This window comes from Antennarius striatus, chromosome 4 (genome assembly GCF_040054535.1).
Source record: "Antennarius striatus isolate MH-2024 chromosome 4, ASM4005453v1, whole genome shotgun sequence".
Taxonomy (NCBI): domain Eukaryota; kingdom Metazoa; phylum Chordata; class Actinopteri; order Lophiiformes; family Antennariidae; genus Antennarius; species Antennarius striatus.
Window position 1 is genome coordinate 24,439,529 of NC_090779.1, and position 21,568 is coordinate 24,461,096.

The following is a 21,568-nucleotide window of genomic DNA, read 5'->3' on the forward strand; positions in this document are numbered from 1 at the left end:
GAGTGAATGCATTTGTTCTGGGTGGTGGTAGTTTTACAACGGCTCCAGCCGTCACTCCATCGCTGAAGTGTCTTTGGATGCTACGTCTTTGATCCATAAATAAGTCTTCACTTCTTCTTTGTTCCATTTGTAGTTGTTCTCCAACCATTTTGTTAGCATATCTCTTGAGATTTGACCAGACAACCTGGTATCTGCTGTATCTCCTGCTATGCGCTGAACGTTTTGTGTTACTGTTTTCAAAGCTGGATTTTTTTTGTTTTTTTTTGTGCTGTTTCCACTGAGTTCAGTCTATTTTAGGATTATCTGGCGTGTCCTGTTGGACAGACAATGCCTTGTTGTCTGCTGCTGGTAATGATGTAGATACTTTAGGCTGGCTTGCCTTCAGAAGACTCATCAGTTCTGCAATCTAATTGTCCTTTAGTTGAACCAGACAAATTAGCTACGGTAATTTTCCAATTGTCCTCCTTCAGCTGAATGCTTGTCTCCCTTCCCGGTGATTTCTTAGTTCAAATTTCTGATCTTCTGCTGTGGGATGTTTTTAATGGTATAATTGCACAGGGGAGTGAACTTTAGGAAGAAGTAGTTTAGAACTTTCCATCCATCACCAACCAACCATTCCACCACTCCAACATTCAAACAACTCACAGAGAAGGTGGATTTGAACCTGAGGCAACAGCGCCCCCACCTGCATCAAAATATAAATAGCAAATGAGTCCTAGAGAGATGCTCTTTCATTCAAAAATATAGGAATAAAAGCAAACTAAATATTTCATTCCGAAATGTATTATTGAATTTATTCTGATAAGTTTTATTTGTTCAGGTGTTGCCAAACCTTTTTTCTGCTAGTAGACTTTCCATCAGACGTGCTTCACAGAACCAGAACCTGGATCTTTATGATCATCTGTTGCTGCACAGAAAAAGCAAAACCAAGATCATAAAATCACCAGAGCCGAGGTTTGCGATTTGTCTTTATTGTTTAAATTCACCAAAAAGTTTTCTGCATAACTACATCCAACAGCATTCGATGTTGTCGTCACAGCGACCCCACCGACACCCAGGAGACGACAGCGTGACATCATCAGCGCCACCATGACGCCACAGCATCATGACGTGGCTCAAGCGGCAGAGAAAAACTACTGACAGTCGTTCCGTCGTCAATAAAAGCGTCTCTCCGCCACCGGCGTAAAGCACAGACGTTACACATCAACTTTATAGCGTAGCATCAAGTCTCCGTTTAAAAGTTACCGCCTTAAAAGCGAAACCCACCCACCCCGGCCTTAAACATGGCGTCAAATAAAAGGAGAGACGTCCTCTCTTCTACCAGTAATGCTTTTATACACTGAGTATGATTCAAAACATAACGGCTGACCAGGACTCAATTCATGAGAATGATTCTGAACTCCGGTTCCGCTTCTTCTTCTTTTTTTTAAATATCCACATCTGACTTTATTCCACCTTTACAAACAAGAACTTCTCATCCGTTCTACTTTCCAGATCTTCTCATTTCACAGACTGTGATTATTAAATGGAGGACATTTGATGCACATAGAACCATCTCATTTTCCCTTTCAAATTCAACCTTTTCTGAATTAAGAAGACAAAGCCCTTCCAGAAAATAAAAATGTCCACATTTCAAAGATTTGGGCTCTCAGAGGGTCAATCCCCGACCTAAAACCCCCCAAAATCCTCATCCTGCGTCAGTTCAGGGTCTGGAAAAGTCTTTTTAGAACGTTATTTAAAAATTCCGACTACGCATTTACACGTAAAAGCATTTCTGTATGGTTTTGTCCATTTTTACAATCTGAGTTATTTCATGCTATATAACAGTGTTTTTGCATTGATTCTGCTCTTTTCTTACAAAGATTGGGCTCTTCATAAAAGTGCTCATTTCATGTACAACTATACTTACACGCCTAGCTTTACATTTCTACGTCTCTGCAGTTTCATTTCCACTTGAATACGCTCCCATTTGGCATCGTTTGACACTTTTAACTCCGTATTTCCTTGCTGTTTTATGTCCACTTGGTGACGTTATATGGCTATAATCTCCTTTAGTACCATCTAAATAATGAGGAGTGTTAAATAAAGTGTGTCTCCATTCTCCTCAGAGAAAATGAGGGTAAATATAATTCAGACTGTGAAATTACTTGTACCAAAAAAATTGCATTATTTAAACTCTTATGGCTGTTAGCTTTAATCAAACCTTAGTACTCTAGACTCCCTCTTGAATATACGTTGCTTTAAACACTCCAGCTGTTCCTTCAGTGAAATGAAAGTGTTATTTTTCTTCTTCCGTTGGTACTAAATGAACCAGACGATGCAGAAATGTGTGCATCATCCAGAAAGTCATGGAGTTTCGTTATAAATGCAGAGAAACTGAACGGAAAATGGCGTCAGAACGACGTCAAGCGTCCCCCCCTACCCTCTCGTCGTACTTGCATAAATCTCTTTGTTAAATCATCTCCTATTTACAACAATGCACCGAACCGTTATTTGACAAACGTGGCTCAACTCGCCAAGTCTCGACCCGCATCACAGTCCAGAGACCCAAAATTCATCAGAAGAACCAAAGTCAACTTTCCTAATACAGTAGACTACAGTAGGCATCTTTCAAGTAAAGGAACTTTTTTCCAAACTTACTGGTGTGTTCACATGAACTGCAACAGACCCAAGTTATCACACAATTAAAAATAAGCTCAGATCCATGTAAATGTTTCCATCGTGAAACGACGAAACCCTGCCCGAGCTACAAAACAGGATTTTTTTTTTCATGAGCTAAATGTGACCCGGGTCCGTCCAACGGTTAGCAGACGAGACGCTTCGTGACCAGATGAGAGACAGAACACACACAGACTACTTCCTGTTTTCATTGCTTAATCCAATGAAGGAACAAAAAGCAGATGGATTAATTCTTCTTTTTTTTTTTTTTTAAAGTACTGAAATGCCATCGGAACCACAGACAACTAAGCTTTCTCCCTTTTGAAGGATGTCGTATTTCTTTTTTGCCTTGAAATAAGGTGAGTGAAACATAAACACTCACTACGCCTTTTTTTTTTTTTTTTTTTGTACAGTCACCATTGATAATAATCAACGCACAAAAAAGAAATGACAAAAGCACACAAATATTCAAAAAACTGAAAGTCAGACAGCTCAAGACTGGAGGTTTGTTTTCTTTTCTCACTGAAGTTTAAAATTACACACATTAATCAGGTGTAGGTTTACGTAGGAATCTGGATTTGTCAAAAAAAGAAAAGAAAAAGAAAAAAGCACAGTTTTTAAGTCAGTCCAGCTTTCCTGGCTTCACGGTGGACTTCAGGGGTAAAGTCCAGGATGGTCCAGCTCAGAGGGGGCGACTACTGCCCCTGGCTGGGGCGCTACCAAACTGGCAACGCAGCGCTTTGTGCCATCGTCTGCTGGGCAGATGGCAGGTAGTGTGTGGTGACTGCTGGGGCAGATAGGAGGGGACGGCCCGGTTTGTCGCCCCGTCCTGCCCCCACACAGTTCAGCAGTTGGAGGGGCCGGTGGAGTAGCCCACAGAGAAGGAGTAACAAAAGGTGTGGAGGTGCCGGAGAGAGCCGACCCCCCCCCCCAGGAGTAGAGAGAAGATAAGGAGGAGAGACAAGCATGGCTGAACGCAGACCGAAGATTCCACCGGACGAAGAGGAGCTCTGGAGGATGAGGAAGGCTTTGAGCTGCAAATGAGAACAGAAGGAAGAGGATAGATGGAAACCAGGCCAGCAGGGGGGGCAGGGCGGGGGGGGGTAATGTAAGGTCCATCGGGGATGAGGAATCAGACAGGAGGAAGGGCCCGGCCACAAGAGAAGGAGGGGAGGTTTCAGGAAGGTGGTGGTCGTCTGCCCATCCATAGAAACCTGGAAGGAAGGGAGGAAGGAGGGAGGGAGGGAGGGAGGGAGGAAGGAAGGAAGGAAGGAAGGAAGGAGGGAAAGAAGGAGGGAGGGAGGAAAAAGGAAGGAAGGAAGGAAGGAAGGAGGGAAAGAAGGAGGGAGGGAGGGAGGAAAAAGGAAGGAAGGAAGGAAGGAAGGAAGGAAGGAAGGAAGGAAGGAAGGAAGGAAGGAAGGAAGGAAGGAAGGAAGGAAGGAAGGAAGGAAGGAAGGAAGGAGACCATTTTAGTATAAGGGAGCTCCCCCCATATTGAAGTGAACAGACACGAATCAAATGCTGAAAAAAAAGGAAGAGGTGCAGCAACGCGGTGAGAAACGCCACCCTGGGGGGTTTTAAGGGGGCGGGGCTTCTTATTTAAATATGTGCAGACTTTACAGCGACTTAAAGCAAGAACGGCAGACGAGGTTCAAAAGTTAAACGCCCCCCGATTCCCTCAACAGGCAGCGCTACAGGAAGAGGAAGTGACCCACCGAGCGTCAGGCTGCTTCCTCCCCGGGGCCGCCGTCACATGACCTCAGCAGATGGTTTCCAGGTGACGAGAGTTCTGCTGTGGAGCCAACAGAACAGAAGAACGTCTTCACACACAGGAACACAGAGACGCTGTGTGTGTGTGTGTGTGTGTGTGTGTGTGTGTGTGTGTGTCTGACCGGCGCGTCGCTCCACTGGCGCGGCAGGTCCTCCGGCTCGGGTGGGTAGGACATCCAGGACGGGCTCCGGTAGGAGGACGGCGGCGACATGACGAAGTAGTCCGAGTACCCCGGGCGGTTGGCGGATATGGCGTAGACCGCCGTGATTGGGTTTCCTGCCAGACGCAAACACGCCATTAGCCAACGGCTGACGCTCACCTGTACCTCGTCTGACGGCGCCGCTGTCCCACCTGAGTAGGTGGCGACGGACTGGTCGACGGTGACGGCGGGGAAGGGGGTTCGGGACAGCGGCAGGTAGGGGGCGCCGTTGTGCTGCTCCGAGGCCTCCGACACGCGAGGCTTCAGACTCACGTCGGGGGTGGAACTGTCAGTGGAGGGGAGGATAGACGTTAGCCTGGAAGTAATCACACAAACAAACAAACAAACAAACAGGACGTTTACAACACAGCAGCTCAGCCCTTCACCTGATGCAGAGGTTGAAACTAACGAAGCACTGTCTCCATGACGACCATCACAGCATCTTTCCCATCTATTTAAGCTTGACCTTTTAGAGATATGACCCTGTTTGTGTTCCTGTTCATCTTAGTTCTGCGTTCGGCCAGTAGGGGGCAGACACGCCTCTCCACACAACAGCTGGAAGGTCGGCGGCTCTGCAGTGCTGAAGCGCCCGGCAACAGGAAGCACACGGCCACAGCATTCAAATGAAGCCGGATCACGTGACGCTCATCAGCATCTCGTAGCTCCTTCCTGTCTTGGTCCTCCACATTGGATCAGATTTGGTGGCTAACCCTAATGCTGCATTGTGATTGGCTGACGAGACCTTCCGGGACGATTTTAAGTGTCAACATTTGATCTGAATGTCATTGTGAACGCAACGTGAACACGATTGGAACGTCAACCCCTGTGTGTGTGTGTGTGTGTGTGTGTGTGTGTGTGTGTGTGTGTGTGTGTGTGTGTGTGTGTGTGTGTGTGTGTGTGTTACCGTCGTAGGGAGGTCCCAGGCAGTGGAACTGGTCTTGAGGGGATCAGTGGTGGAGGAGATCCGATGCCCATATCAGGAAGTTGGGTGAACCGGAAGCCCTGCAGGAGCCACAGGTGTGATTTAGTGACACATAAAATCACACCTGGATTAATAATTGGCTGTAATGTTGCTCTACTGTTTTAGTGCCTTTTAGCAAAAGTCACAATGATCATTCAGCTGCTAAACAGCCCCCATAATGCCCTCTGGTACCGGTTTGGGGAGGCTGCACTGGTGCACATCCTCGTAGCCCGTGCTCCTCTGCCTGCCTCCGCAGGGGTGGTTCATGGTGCCCGGAGCGCTGGTCACCCCATCGCTGTAGTGGCTGGTGTGGGAGGGGTTGTAGGCCCTGTGGGCGTGGTGGTGGTGGTGGTGGTGGCGGCGGCTGATGACGAAAAACCAGAAGAAGTTAGCGGACGAACACAGAACTACTTTAATGTTCAAGTTCGGAAACGTCGCCGCCGCTTTTTTGAGAAGCAGCTTGGAGTGGGATGTACTCTGGGACGTTACACGACGCATCCGTCCTCCGTTCCTACACAAGAGCTGAAAAATATACAGATGCTTCAACAAATAAAATGTGAAAAATATAAATTTACTTGGTTGGAGGAGAAGGGGGGTCGTGGTCCGGAGGTGCCAGGCTGAAGGCGTTGCCTAGCAACATGTGCATCTGCGTGCGGACCTCGTCAATGGATGGCTGAGAGCTGAGTGTGGAGGAGTCGGAGCCGCGGTGAGCTTTCACCCCCAAGCTGCCGTTCCCGGTGCTGGTGGAGCCGCCTCTGAAGCCCAGAGAGCTCATCAGACGGTCCACGTTGGTCTCCTCAAACGGTTCCGGTTCTCCCTGCAGGACAGAACCGAGTCAGGAGGGCGAGAACCCCCGAGTCATGACGGTCAAGAGCGACGGCGGCAGCTTTTTGTTCGATGGGAATCATCAGATCTGGATTCTGTGGGTTTGAAGAGCATCGGTGTGTCGCTCACACACGGAAACATGTCGACGGGTGGAGGAAAAAGCACCGATTACACTGTTCTAGAAAAAAAAAAGATCTCCTCATGCAGCATCAAGCAGTTTGCATCCAAGGTTATTAACCGCTATCAGGCCTCCGTCTGAATCCATGAACAGGCTGTAATCGTATTCACAGTCATTGACATTCAGCGAGGGAGCTGCTGCAGCAGCATGGAGACATTTCACTCCATCGCTTCCCATTTTATCTCCCTCTCCTTCTCCATCTCTCGCTGCTGGTAAAATCCATCTTTTCATCCTCTCTCTCTCTCTCTCTCTCTTTCTCCCTCTCTTCTCCAGAATTCATCCGGTCCTCGTCTTAATTCTCCTGTCTGCAGCAGCTTTATGAAAGGTGTTTTGGCTAAACCTCTGAGGGGTGGGCTTGGAGCACCGACGGGGGGAAAAGCAGGGAGATGAAGGAGTGAAGTGGTTTTACACCGACAACCATAACGGGACCGGTTCGGACTAAAGCTCCAGAGCTGCGTTACGGTATTAAGAAGGTCCAGATGCTCACGTCATAGCCGTTGTTCCTGATGCCCCTCCTGGACCTCTCCCTCAGGACCAGCAGGTCCATCTCCGTCTCCACCGGGCTCGGGCTGCTCAGGGACTGCCGGCTCCAGTAAGTGGGCTCCCGTGGATGCGAGTACCTGACGGACAGGTGACAGAACAGGTGCTTTAAACGCTGTAGCCGCACCCCCAGCAAACATCCCACCAATGACAGTAAACTACACACAGGGTGTAGTTTACTGTCTGGTCTGACGGTCAAAAAAGTTCTCTTATCTTTTTATCCGCCTGCCCATCAAAAGTGACAAAAAGAAAACATCCGTTCAGTCAGGACGGAGGATGTGGATGAATAATCTTATTCTTCTTTTCATTGAGTCAACGTTTACAGACGCAGCACCAAAACAGACAAGGAAGTGTTTCTAAGATTAATGCCTGTGAGACAAAACTCAGGTAAAAGCGCAACGACTGAAACAATCGTCTTTCCACCTGGTTTGCTCTACCTGATGCTGATATTGTACTCAGTAGTATAATGCAGTATAATAAGTGAAGTACCCCCCCCACCCGGTTGAGCCCCACCCCCCATGATGTCAGGTCTTCGCTGTCTGCTTTTGGGTTTTCTGATTCTCGTCTGCCCCTCGTTGGATTTGTTTGCCTTCACCAGTTTTTCTGTGATGAGACAATCTGAAGCGCTCAGCGTCCGCTCTCTGAAGCAAACGGAAACAGCGAAGAGCGAAACACAGAAGCTCACATTTATTAGGTCACGACTCACTGAAACGTGCTTTCACCTGGATGCTGACGACTTGTTTTTTTTTTGCCTTCAGATCCAGTAATAAACCAACTTGTTCTGCTAAAATCTCAGAATGGCTGCAAACGGAACCAGACAGCGGGGCCTGAGTTCTACGTTCTCGCCTTCCGGATTTGTGCAAAGTGCGAAGGTTGAATGTACCAACTGAGCGAGTGGGAACGAGGAGCCAAACAAACAGTTGTCTGTATGGACTGTGAAAAATTAAATGTGCTGACCCAAAATCAGCCTTCGCTCACTCCTGAAGCGTTGCCTAGGAACGGCGCTTTGCAGCTACACATTCGGGGTAGATGCAAATTCTTGGTGGGAAAGGAAATTAAGTAGGAATTCATTACAACTGATTGAACACTAAATAATCATAAAATCATTTCATTGCTTAATGGGAGCCGTCTAACAAACATAGAACAGCTTCTTCTGACTGGTTTGAACATCTGCAGCGCAGTTAAGAGCAACGAGGCCGATTAGCCGGGGACGAGATGGAAACCATTAATCGTACATAAAGAGGGGTAATAAAGTGAAGCGGCTCGTTTCCGCCTGCCCCACCCAGGACCGGTGGGGTAAGACCACAGCGGTCAGATTGAAGGAGGAAGACTCCCCGTACCTCTTGTGACATCCCGCAAACGAAGCCCTCTTCTCCTCGGCGGTCATCGGCTCCTTGACCCCGTTGTCATGCCGACCGTGCCTTGCATCACGGTGGCTGTAACCGTGGCTGCCGGTCTCCGACAAAGAGAACTCTCCGTAGCCCTTTTTGCGGGCCTTCTGACGCAGTTTATTCCTGTAGTGTTCAATGTCGGACTTCTGCTTCAACCCGACGTGGTTCGCCTGCAAACAAACCGTTGGAGAATTGAACTGGAGCATTTCTGTCTCCTCGGGTTCCAAAGCGTTCAAGCCGAGCGTTCCTACGTCTGGATAATCAGACAACCGTGTCGCGCCCTAAACATGATATTTTCTGCTCGTGTGCATCAATCACTTGCAGATGAACTGGAAAACCGGAGAGTCCCTGAGGGAATTTTTTTTGCCTCCACCTCATCGGATTGGAGGATGATTTATCATCGGTCCTACGTGCGCCGCTGTCTCGGCTGCAGTGGTGCAGAGAGGTCGAGTTGGAATAAGGGAATACTGTGATGCTGCAGCAGGAAGTGGGTCTAGAACCAATAACTCCACCTCTAATGGCACCAACTCATTCTATCAAACTATGTAAACATTCATTTATGGGATGTTTTTGAGATCATTTTTATGCAAATTTTTTACTCTGGAACCAAATGAAGGCAGTGCTGGAGTACCGGAGATGAGGGTTAACCCTTTATAAACATTGCAGCTGTTCAACAAAAAGCTAATCTTTATCGCATCATCATTCGAGCGGCAGAATACGCGCCACAGGCACACAAATTTAATTTAATAAACCCTTAGCATCGAACACACTCGCCACGGCAAACACGGTGATTGTTTATCCAAGTAAAAAAAAAAAAAAAGTGGAGTCTGTTTTTGGGACTGGAAGATTATTAATTATTAAAGTATTTGAAGCGTTTTGGGTGGATCTGAAGTTACATCAATCATAATAACCACTTAGGGATCACTATATTTCATATACTGGAGTTCAGAGTGGCGATTCTGGGTGTGGAGACGTGTGTGTGTGTGTGTGTGTGTGTGTGTGTGTGTGTGCATGCAGACTCACGTCCCCGTTCAGAACCACCGAGTCTTGGCTGTGGGATGAGGAGGACGGGTAGGAGTAGGTCGGTTGGGCCGTCATGGGTTTGATGGTGATGAGACGAAGAGAACCTGAGTGGTCTTCATATGGATCTGTGAAGAAGAGGAGGAAGAAGAGGAGGAAGAAGAGGAGGAAGAAGAAGGCCAGAGGGAGAGACAGTCAGAGACTGAAGATAATTACTGTCACAGATTTGAGCGGCTTCTCTGGTGGGGGAGCAGCTTTCACATTAAGTTAATTATGACAGTTAAGCGATTTAATTACTGATTTAACCTTAAACTGACTGAACGCAGACAGAATACATTTATTTAAATACGTGACAAGACGTATAGACCGCTCCAAAAACCGCACGCCCACCTTCAGGACAGGTGGCGTCATGAGCAGCAGGGGCTGCTGGGATACCGTGTACACACCAAACACACCTGCAGCTCCCATAAGGCCGTTCCTGCTGCCGTCACAATACATCGACGTCCCCACGATCAGACGGGAGCAGCGTTGGAACGGAGTGCGTTGATTTGCTTGCGGTAAAATACACTTTTAGAATTGCTGGAATAAAATAACATTCCACGGAGCATCTCAAACCACCGTCGTTTTGCAGTAACTGTCGCCCGGGGCGACTTTTATGAGTGTTTTCTGCACACGAGGAGATAAACACTGTGACTCAAATGACAATCTGCTTGTTATTTCATCTCCGTCGCTTTACGTCTGCAGTGCTGCGATCTGCTCATTGCCATCCGAGTACCGAGACGCATTTTATGAACTACAGATTAAAGACACTGTCGCTGTCGCTTCAATATTTTCATTCAGCACGAAAAAAGGTCAAGGACTGATCTGAGGATGAAGATCCGTTTGGGAATTGATCCAAATCAATACCAGAACGGATCTGACCCAAGACTTTTTGTTTTTACATCATCATCTATCATGGAGGGGATCCAGATCAAGAGAAACGTTCAAGAATTGTTCCTCTTTTCTCAACACTGCGAGAAGCTCTTTATTTGTTTCTGCAATTCCTTTGAAAGTAGGACGAAGAACGGGAACGCTCCCAGAGATGGAACCGGAGTATATCTGGATCACGAGGTGGAACTCGACACGGTCTTTATCAGAACGAGATGATGGACGACTCTCTTTCTGTTTGTCTCTCTCTCTCTCTTGTCTGAAATCACTGCTTCTGTCCGTCTCTGGTTGTCTGAGAAAAGTAGTGAAGAAACACGACTATTACTCATCCTCTCCTCCGGGGTTCCATTCATTTGCTTGCATAAACATTATAAATCACGCAAATTACTGTGAACAACAGTTTGCTGGAGCAAAAAGATATTAAAAATATCCCAGAATGTCACTGAACAGCAGCGACGCTGCAGCGTTATTAGCGATCGGAGTGACGACCCGGAGTCTCAGCTGAACGAGTCGGTTAACAGACGCTGATAATGACCTTTTTATTTATTTATTTATTTATTTTGTGATTTAAATGATGAAGTGAACTCGTTTCCTCTCACTCGTGTGCACCCAGAGTTTTCTTTTACTACTTCCTGTGATATAAACGCATGTTTATGGCTCTTCCTGTATTCTCATACATGCGAAGAGCTCCAACGGCGACTGGAGTCAGATGGATAAATCAGTCGCGGACCCATTGATGTGTTGTGTGTCTCCAGAAGGAAGTGACATCATTTATTTATAATCAATTAACCGATTCAACCTCTGACCTCTCCAGAAAATCCCTGCACGCGTTGCACCTTTGCTTTATTCAAACATATTTCATTGAAAGTCTCAAGTTCCCAAAAATGTTGACTTTCATGACTCACAATATTATTTATATTTTGAATATGGCGTGAATAGTGTCTCTGATGAAGAGCAGTGTGTGTGTGTGTGTGTGTGTGTGTGTGTGTCTGAGAGTGTGTGAGGAGTACGTGACATAAGTGTGTGTGTCATCACTAACACTTCCAATGCATCAGTGAGTCATCCCCTGTTTGTCCGCTTTTCCTTTCACCCATGTTAAGTAAATTACAATCGCATGAATTTGAGTGTGCAGGTCTGTGTTTCCGTCGTCCTCTTTAGTATCTTATGTCTTCAGTATTTCACTCCGTCCCCCCCCCGGCGCCCCCTCACCATTGACACTCCTCTTGTGCAGCTCTTCCTTGCCGTTCTTGCTGCTGCTGGTGGTCGCCGTCCTCCGAGCCGACGAGCTCTTGCTGGTGTTTAGCTTCCCAGAGCCGTTACTCGACATGGAGCCTTCCTCCTCGCTTGGCAACCGCCTGTAGTATCCATGGCAACAGAAAGAGGCAAAGGAATAAAAAAAGGGAGACGGGGGGGGGGGTGTGTGAGTCTCATGGTGTATCAAGTCACGGTGAATAACACATCGACTTCAAATATCAAAACATTGATGAACAATTACCAAACACTAGTTAAAGGCACAGGTGGTGTCGGTCCGTGTGTGTGTGCAGAGAACGCAAAACGACGGGGGGGGGGTCAAATATTTTAATGCAAAGATGATTTGTTTTCGATCTTGGTGTTTATTTTCCATCTCTTTGTGTTTATTTTCCATCTCTTGGTGTTTATTTTCCATCTCTTGGTGTTTATTTTCCATCTCTTTGCAGCTGTTTAGTGACTGCGGTCACACACGACCCCTCCTGAGACCAGGGTCATCCTGTCCTCACGTCCACCTGTTGCTTAGGTTCTGTTGATGCTGATAGAGCTTCACACCTCGCCTGCCGTAGCAGGAGGTGACGCAGTGACGCAGAATAAATGCGTCCCGTATAAACAGTGGACCCTCGGCTTCCACCTGCAGCGTCCTCCATCCTCAGACGAGGAAACAAAGTGGAGCCCAAGCGTTGCTGCACTTCGTAATAGTTTCACTTGTCTCCAAGAGTGAGAAGGATCTCCCCTTTTCACCTTTTTTGCACGTCCGTGTCGAAGTTTGACCTCAAGAAATTTAGGGAAATATTGTTTTCCCTGAATAAAAATCAGATGAATAACGATAGCTTAAAGGATTCCAAAAAATTCGGGGCAGGTTTTAATTGTCGTGCAGTTATATTATGAGGGTGAAATGATGACTTAGCATCTTTTTTTTTTTTATTTTTTTTTTTATAGGGAGCCATAAATGAACGCTGCTGCAGGTGCCTTGAGCTCCGCTGCTAACATCTGGTGCTAGCCTCATCATGAAAAATCAAGTGCTTCTCTCTTTCTTCAAATGCTTGTTTGCCTGCAACCAAACCACGCAAAACTCATTTCGCAGAATGTGGAAATGACTCTGGAGTCACCGACTGATCGCCGTCTACATGAAGAGGAGAATTACACGCGTGTGCAGTCCAGTGGGAACGGGAACTGTTTTTCCATGTTCTTCTTCTTCATTCTTCTGCGTAACGCAAAGATTTTTAATCTCGAACGTAAAATGTCCACACCACATCAGGATGTAAAATAAAAACCCGCGGCTCGTAAAACGCGTTACTGATGTTTTTCCCTGCTAAAGACGCGCCGTATTTATCGTCAGATGGCGTCAGTCTGTCGGAGTCGCTCCTGCTTACTGTTGGCTTGTCTCCGGCTTAACGCCGCCACGAGCGAACAAACACGGTCTGGTCCTGCTAACAGCTCAGGGTTTTGTTCCTGGCTCGTTCGCCGACTGAAACAGCTGCTTGAGGTTCCTCAACTCAAACACTCTGATCAGCTCGAGCTTGAAGACTCCAACGGTTGAAGAGAATCGGAGGCTTCCGCCGTCTGCAGAAGATCTGGAGGGATCGGCGATGGGAGGCGAGGACGGAAACCAGTTCACTGCTCCCTGCAAAGAAACTGCGTCTTTTGCTAAAGGTCAATTCAGGTTGAGGAGCGTGTGGCGTTATCTACCATGTGTTTGAAGGGGCCGGTGACGTAACGCGTGGAAAACAGTTTGTGGAACCTGATGAAGTTTCTCACCCTCCTTTGAGTACGTCGGCTGACGGAGGCCTCTTGCTGCCGGTGCCGTCCTGGTGGACCTTCTTATCCAACGACAGCGACAGCGGAGCGTCTCGGACAGGAAGTCCCAGCACCAGCGTCTCCTTGGTGACGGACACGGCCTCATCTGTCCGACCCATGTGCTTCTTAGCGTAGTCGAAGCCCTGGACAGGCTGGAACGAGATAAAACACGTCAGACGTGGGTAAAGCCGTCAGCTTCAACATCAACCCATCAGTCAGGACGCTTTGAAGCTCATCAGAGTTTGCCATTGTCAATTTTTCTAGCCGTAAAATAGCATTTAGGTCCGCCTGTTGGACTGATGTTTTCCGGATGCATTGAAGCAAGCAGCGGTCTGCAGGACAGGAGCACATGCATCACGGTTTGTCAGCACAGGCGGATCAGGTTAGACGCAGATCGAGCAGAAGTTAAACGCCTTTGGAAAGCAGTTGATGGCGTTTAGGAGGATTCCTGCAACAACCAAGCTCAACACAATGCTCTACACATGCACACAGAATGGATCCAATGTTCATGTTGGTGATATGAGCGAAAGTCAAATCAAGTCCAGGGTCTGATCGGCAGCAAGTAAGTCGAACGAGTCCACGTCTCTGAGGTCAGGGGCGCTTCACGGCTGACGCAACACGCTCTCCGGAATATTAAAGAAAAACTTCCACAAGCGTTGCTTCCATTTCAGATAAAGGTAATTGGATGGACATCCCCTCCCGGAAACCAGTTTTTTTTTTTTAATCTGTCTCCAAAACACAGCCGACATAATGAAAGAGAGAGGGGAGAGGGGAAAAAAAAAGGGAATAAAGCTTAACAGCACCTTTGAAGTCGGGGGTTTTGTCAAAAAGAGACAAGCAGAGAAAGGCAACAGAAGACGTGTTTTGCTAAGCCTCTGAGGCTGGGACACATTCTGTGCAAACACTAAACGCGTTTCAATTTAGGGAATAAAAGAAAGAGGAGAAAAAAATGGGAGAGAAAGATCCTTTTTTTTTTGGGTGGGGGGGTGGGGTGGGGGGGTTACACAACAAAGCAGTCCAAACCCTGATTTCCTGCCTCCCCTTTTCTATTCAGAGTGGCTCTAAAATGGGACGCATTTGATGATGCTTCCGAAAATTCTGAGTGCATGTGAGGTTCAGCATCAGGCCGGATGGCATCGTCAATAATTTATCGGTCATACACGAGGCTGGTAGCTCCAACACACACACACACACTTACACACTTACACACTTACACACACACACACACACACACACACACACACACACAGGCTGTCCAATCACGGCATGAACAAAGTGATGGAGTGCACACTTGTTTCCGTGCATCCTCCACCCGCTGAAGTGATGGATGGTGACGCTGCCACTCCATCACGTCAAATAAATTAATAAATAAATAAAATGCATGGAGGCTGTAAACGCTAATATGCCTACGGTCGCTTGACAGCTGAGCATCATGGGAGTGTGACAAAAGTGTGTTCATTTATTATGTATTAATATATTAAAGTATTCACTCATATTTACCCGTACTGGAAATACGAGTGAATAACTGACGCCAGGCAGAGGAGGAGGGATCCATCATGCGTGTGGATTATTGAGGGGCCGACATCACGCGTGGTTTCAGCGCCGCCTGCATCGACGGGCAAAGATGTGTCACTCTGGGGCTGATGGGAAATGGCTGTCACGCACACAGACGGTACGGATTCCCAGAAACCACAGCGCCCAGGGGCCTCACCTTGAGAGGAGCGCCTGACATCTCACCGGCTCCAGGGTCTTTCTCTTCCTGTCTGTTCCTTTCACCCTCAGAATCCCTGCTTTCCTATTCGTCGCTGCCTCTTCCTCCCCTCCCTCCGTCTCCGGCGTCAACATCGCCCTCTCCTCCGCTCTCCGCTGACAGTGTGTTGACTTAACAAATGGTACATCCTTCATCTTGTATGAGCAGCTCGGTTTAATGAAGACGCTGGCAGCCGACCGGGTTTCTCATACAGAGAGACGGATGGATGGGATTTTCTCCGCATTTAGAAGAATGATATATAAAGAGCTGAGAGAGGCGACACAGGGTCTGTCTGTTTCCTCTCCATAAAGACCTTGTGAAGCGACCAAGGAGCTCGACCCCCCCCCCAAAAAAATTATCCACTTTGATTTTCCCTGCCTGCAACTAGAAGCTTCTGCTCGCGTCTAATTTTAACTCATAGCAACAGCAGCTTGATGAGGTTCAGCAGACGGAGGAGATGTGCTCCATTCCCCTCGCGGCCATATTGATATAAATTCATGTCTAGCAGAGTGAATGATGGAGGAGAACGAAGTGTCCCAGAGAGCGTCTGAATGGAACAGATGAGAGAAGATGGAGGAAGGATGGAGGTGCTTAGACGCCTCCCGGGGCGGGATGAGGTGCGACGCGGCAAAAAGTTTTACTTTGCGTCCCCGAGTCTCCCGGGGACGCACGTGTGCTTTTTTATGCACACCCGGTCCTCATCCTCACTTCCTGTTGATGGTTCCGACTCGTTCCAGACCAGGTTAGTCGATGAGGATTAGACGTGAGTAGCAGAGGATCCACTCCGTAACTGGAAGTGTTTATCTCCGGTTTACCATAATGCCACAAGCTCTAAATCCATGTGTGAAATATTCATCTCGTTTACTCACGGATGCCGACGCTCGGAACTGAAGGAGGTTAAATACCGCCGTGAATAAGAGCAGCGATTGCAGCCTCGCGGCACTGCTTACCAGTTCCCAGTTTGGGACATTTAATATTTAATTCACTTTAAAAACAAACATAAATTGGTATTAAACGCGTAGAAACGACTGTGAATGCAAACAAAACCCCAGAGTTCAGCAGTAGGAACGGACGACGCGACGCCAGGACTGGTTTGGAGAGATGGGAAACACGAACATGGGTGTTTTTGTTTTGTTTTTAGCTCCCAGAACCAGCTGGGAGTCCGTTTAGGGTTCCGACGCCGGAAGGATCTCATCCGAGAGGGAACGGAACCGGCAGAGGAACCGTCTCGGCTGATGACACAAGCCTGAGTCACTTTTTCATGAGTGGCACAAATTAAAAATAGACTGTCCCAGTTTGTGTGCCGACATTCCTTTCTTTTATTCACACCCCCCACGCCCCCTCCTGTCTCATCCTACTGATGTCTAACAGCCAATGAAGATGGTGGAATAAGTCCTGTCCACATCACAGCAGCTACATGCAGCGGTTTGCAGGAATAAGCAGCTGACAAGGAAACAAGCTGGTCGACACACAACGGCGTTCATTCACTGATAGAGAATACAGCCAGCAGCTGGGGGGGGGGGGGAGTACCTGGTGGTGGTAACTGCCCTCCCTGCGATAGGAGGTCTGAACGGGAGACAAGAGTAAAGGAGGGTTAATGATGGAGAGGAGAGGGGAGGAGAGGGTTAATGATGGAGAGGGGAGGGGAGGAGAGGGTTAATGATGGAGAGGAGAGGGGAGGAGACTTCCAGCGTGAAACAGATTCAGAAACAGACCAATCACGTCAGGCGTGGCTTCAGGACCAGTGAGGCTGGCCGGCTTACTGCCTGTTTGTCTGTTGACTGGCGGCGATGGAACTAGCAGCTGTTCTTCTGGCGTCACCGTTTCCAGGAAATCAATGCAAGCGGATCACAGCCAGCTGCTACCAGTCTATGACACGCGTCGCAGTTGAAGCGCTCGATTCGTATTTAATCTCAAATCAGTGGACGGTGAGTGAATTCTATTTTTGTGGAAGGGCCAGAATTACCCAGAGGTTCCCTTCCAGCACGCTGCGCCCTATTATTCTGGACTGATTGGGCTTCACAGATGCATTATTAGCAACGTCCGTGAGGCGGTTGGCGGCTGGAAGACAAATGGCTTGAGGTCTACATGTGGGATTAGAGCTTTCTGAAGGCTCCATTTGTGTAGATGGAAAAAGAAAGAGGAGACAAGTTGGAAGCAAAACACAACGCAGGAGGATCAAAACATGGGTGGTCCTACCTTGGAGCGGGTTTTGAAGCTCCTGAAGGCACCGGTTTTGAAGATGACCCTGTTTCTCTGACACAGGATGAAGGCCACCATGCCGATCACCACCATCAACAGGAAGAGCGGCGTCAGAACCGCCATGATCCACAAGTTGCCGGGCGGCGTCTTCACCACGGCTACAAACACACGAGTCTTCATCAGCATAAACGAGCCAATGGAGTCTGTCACGCTAAGCTAGGCTAACCACCTCCTTTAAACCTCTTGAGCCTGAATTGATTTTTTGCTGCGAGCGATGAAAAGGACAACTCGCCCAAAAGGGGCCAAGGGCCGACGCAGTTTGTTCCATCTGAGCTTGTTAGAGGAAACTAAATGAATTTCACAAGAACATCGCGTTCAGTCCATGGCGGGGGGAGGGGGGGGTGATGGCCGCTGATGTCCCTCCAATTTGTTAATTATAGTTTCTGAGGAAACATGAGGGAAAGAACGGTGAGAGGGAACGTTCTGTCGCCTCCGTTTCATTTCTCTATGTTTTATTTAAAAAGACCTAAAGAGATGCTAAAGAGCTGCATTATGGGAAATGAAGTCTAAATGTAGTGTAAGAACTCCAGATATCTCAGACACATTTCACTCTGTAAACCCACGGTAGGATATCACGCCGCTTACGTTCTGCCTGCACTTGGACAAAGTACCCCAGCGTCAGCGCCATGGTCTGCGAGTCCAGGCTGCTGAGGGTCTTGGCGGCGCTGGTTCCGGTGACGGGGGCCCCGTTTTGCTGGACGTAGTAGGTCATCTCCGCTGGGTTCTTGGGCCCGGGCAGCCGGCGAATGCTCACCATCTGGAGTGGACATTACGTAAAGCGCAATGCATACACATGCATACTCTTGGTGTCACACACTGCAACGTCCCTACCCATCCATGCAAGCCCCGCCCCCAATCGTCTTGATTGATTACACCTAACGTTTGACCTTTAACCTCTGAATGAGGTCTTTTTCACGCCTTTGTGGATCTTGTAGACTCCCAGAAACATCGCAAACGCTCCCCGCTCCCGCCTGGGTGCACAAAACTGACTTTTGGCGTACCTGCACGGTGTATCTGCCCACGGTGGTGGCCCGCCGGGACCGGGCCGTCTGAGCGCCCTGCCTGCCCGCCACCAGGAAGAGCTCGGCCAGCCGCTGCTCCATCAGGCTGGCGAAGCTCTGATAGTTGGCCTCCAGAGAGGAGCTGTCTACATCCTGGATCACTGGGAAGATTTAGGAGGTAAAGACGCACTCAAGTGAGAAGAAGGGGTTGAAGGAAGGAGACGGATGAGGCGATGAACGACTGGAGGAAGTGGAGAGGAGTGGACGAGTGAGCGGGGTGAAGGTGTGAAGGCCAGTTGAGAAGATATTAAGAGGAAAGAGAAACAACTGACAGGAGACGAGCGGGAGAAGGAGCGATCAGGGCCCGTCTGTTTAATAGCTGCTCAACCGGAAACCATTACCGCGGCAACACACACACACACACACACACACACACACACACACACACACGCATTATTCACACCTGGTCGTGATGTGATGTGAAGTGATCGCTCCCTCCGCCCCAGTCAGAAAGCTGTGAATTATACATAAATAGGTTTTCCCAGGAACAGAACGGCTAAAGACGCCCTGAGAGGGGAGGGTGAGGGAGCAGGAGGTGGGGGGGGTGGGGTGGGGGGGGGAGATGTCCGATATTGTTCTGCTGAGTCGCACAACAAAGAGCGCCAGGGCCGTTTAACCAACCGCTGTTTAGTCGGATCGATGCGGCTCCTGATTACAGCTGATCGCACAGCAGCACTCCTGTGTGTGTGTGTGTGTGTGTGTGTGTGTGTGTGTGTGTGTGTGTGTGTGTGTGTGTGTGTGTGTGTGTGTGTGTGCGCTCACAAAGCAATTTACCTGTTATGACCCAGTAGGTCTTGGTCGCCATCGACGTGTTGAGATTATGGTACTCAAGGGCTGCAGAGAGGAAGAGGAGGAGAAGAGTCAAGTCAGGCTCGCCCCAGCTCGAAATTTCCATCCCAAACATCAGGAGAACCTCCACGGATTATCTAATCTCCATCTCAAACCCGCAGACGTGACACGATTGGAGGATAACGGGGCGTCCAACCACGAGATCTCATTTAGATTGTGACGGAGCGATGATGAACCCGCCGCCTCGCACCGTCTCTGGGGAAGTGGTGTGAAACAAAAATGAATAACAAAACTGTTTGGTTTCCTCAGAAACTCTCTGAGCTGAATTCTGGTTGTAATGGTTATAATTTTACTGCACATCTCACTCTGGGAGGCTAACGCTAACAATATTTCCACTGTTCAATGAATCCAATGAGTTAATCAGGGATTCTGAGGAGGTTTGAATAAAAAAATGTCAAGATCGGATCATCATCCCCGTTCTCCTCATCCAGCTGACATCTGTTATTTGCTCCTTCTCTACCTGTGCAGCTCCTGTCCCTTCCCGTCCACCCGACCGTCTCCCCCGTCTTTATCTACCCATCATCACTTTGTCAAGATGTCCACCTCTTCCTGCTTCCATGTCATCCATCAACCTGTTCTTTATCCCGTCTGTCTCCACTTATCTTCCTTCAGCCGTTTTGTCTGGGGAGGCGAGCGGACGGCGTGGCGGCAGACGCTAACGCCGGACGACGCTCCTGCTGCAGTCGCTCTGTGATTGGTCCAATCAGCATTCAGATGAGCTCTTTGTGAAGCTGGAACAATCTCGTATCAGCACTTAGGAGCCGGTGGATTGTTCAGGTTCATTCAGAGCCTCAGTTTAAGAAAATATCACTTTAACAAGAGTAAACGGCCTTTCAACGGATGATTTTCAACGGGTTTTCCTGCATGGTGTGGTGAGATAAAAGTCCTCTGCACCTGAACGCACCATGCGTCTGAACCTGTTACCGTCGCTGATGTCTGCATGATGTTTCCTCCACTGATGGTTCATATTTGTCGTCGCTGATTCACTTTGTTTGAAACTTGTTTTTTTGGAACACCCGAGGTTTCCGTGGCGATGCCGAGCATGTTAGGATGAGAACCACGCAGTTGATGTTTCAGCCCTTTGGGTGTTCGGAGTGTGCACAAACACATTCTAATCTAATCTCACGGCTCTAAAATTAGCTCATCCAGGGGACACGGACAACAGATTGCCCACAGCGTGATTGGGATGATAGGAGCTGTGCAGCTGTTTGCCCTTTTAAAATCTCCCAGAAGGCATTGGGGGCCGGTGTGTAATACAGACAGAGATCAAGTGGCCCATCTATTGGGTCTGACATCTTGTGAAATCTCATGAGGTTGATGAGGCGCCGTCACCGTCCAGTGGAAGTCTTGTCTGCCTCATGCAAATCATTAAAGAATTATCTTTACTGGAGAACTTTCCGAAAGATTTTCCAAAGATCAAGACCACAAGTAGATTATCTTGAAAATGTACTTCGGAAAACCCAATGAGCAGCAAATAAAATGCATTTTACTGGAGAGATGGTTGATATCTGGGGCTCATCGTATATAGCCCATCATCCTCTTCACTCATACAATATAGAATAACTTTCTGAGAAGCAGGTCGAACATACGCTCAGTCATCAATCATGCATTGTCCTGCAGAAGACTTCTCAGCAGTCTGCGATGGTTTTGAACCGTACGCAGCCGCGTCCGTCTATCTCCGTCTAGCGGTTACGTAACGGCGATCAGAGCAGCTCAAACAGACGGGACTCGTCCTGAAGTCCGTCTCGGTGGAACAAACAGAGACCCCTTCTCCATCCCCCAGCTCCGAATATCTTTGTTCCTCTTGTGTTGATGGTGTAATCCCTTCCCTGCTGGCAATCCTCCATCCTGTCTCCAACCTGTCTGGTGAGTCTGGAATAAAGCTCTGAATGCTAATATCTTTTTTTATTTTTTATTTTTTGTGAAACTCGCTGTCTTCCTGCAACTGAGGAACTCGTAAAGCACACAGAGGGATGTGGGCAAAGTTTCTCTCCTTGTGTTGTTTTCAAGTCAACCTTCACAGCCTGAGGGCAACACCGAAGTTTGTTAGAAAATAACTTTATGGCGAAGGTTTTGCGCTATAACAATATTTTGATGCAAGGGCACATTTGAGTCTTTTGGTTTGTTT

The 21,568-nt window shown here is 48.1% G+C and overlaps 1 protein-coding gene across 7 annotated transcripts in view; it reads right to left on the reverse strand.

The window, feature by feature from the left end:
• LOC137594442 (UPF0606 protein KIAA1549L-like) overlaps positions 1–21,568 on the reverse strand; it is a 75,257-nt gene that overhangs the window by 24,695 nt on the left and 28,994 nt on the right. For 2 of the 7 annotated variants that reach the window (XM_068313909.1, XM_068313907.1), the window contains exons 8-23: positions 19,366–19,425; positions 18,532–18,692; positions 18,116–18,287; positions 17,468–17,628; positions 16,799–16,834; positions 13,480–13,670; positions 11,680–11,825; positions 9,547–9,671; positions 8,473–8,693; positions 7,080–7,212; positions 6,165–6,406; positions 5,782–5,953; positions 5,533–5,630; positions 4,781–4,944; positions 4,551–4,705; positions 4,374–4,450 (exon numbers count right to left, since the gene is read on the reverse strand). In XM_068313909.1, the coding sequence (XP_068170010.1) occupies positions 4,418–4,450; positions 4,551–4,705; positions 4,781–4,944; positions 5,533–5,630; positions 5,782–5,953; positions 6,165–6,406; positions 7,080–7,212; positions 8,473–8,693; positions 9,547–9,671; positions 11,680–11,825; positions 13,480–13,670; positions 16,799–16,834; positions 17,468–17,628; positions 18,116–18,287; positions 18,532–18,692; positions 19,366–19,425 (2,270 nt within the window). In that variant the 3' untranslated portion in view covers positions 4,374–4,417. Of the gene's footprint in view, positions 1–963; positions 3,873–4,373; positions 4,451–4,550; positions 4,706–4,780; positions 4,945–5,532; positions 5,631–5,781; positions 5,954–6,164; positions 6,407–7,079; positions 7,213–8,472; positions 8,694–9,546; positions 9,672–11,679; positions 11,826–13,479; positions 13,671–16,798; positions 16,835–17,467; positions 17,629–18,115; positions 18,288–18,531; positions 18,693–19,365; positions 19,426–21,568 lie in introns of those variants that run through there. The other 5 variants (XM_068313912.1, XM_068313911.1, XM_068313910.1 and 2 more) reach the window with 5 other exon arrangements.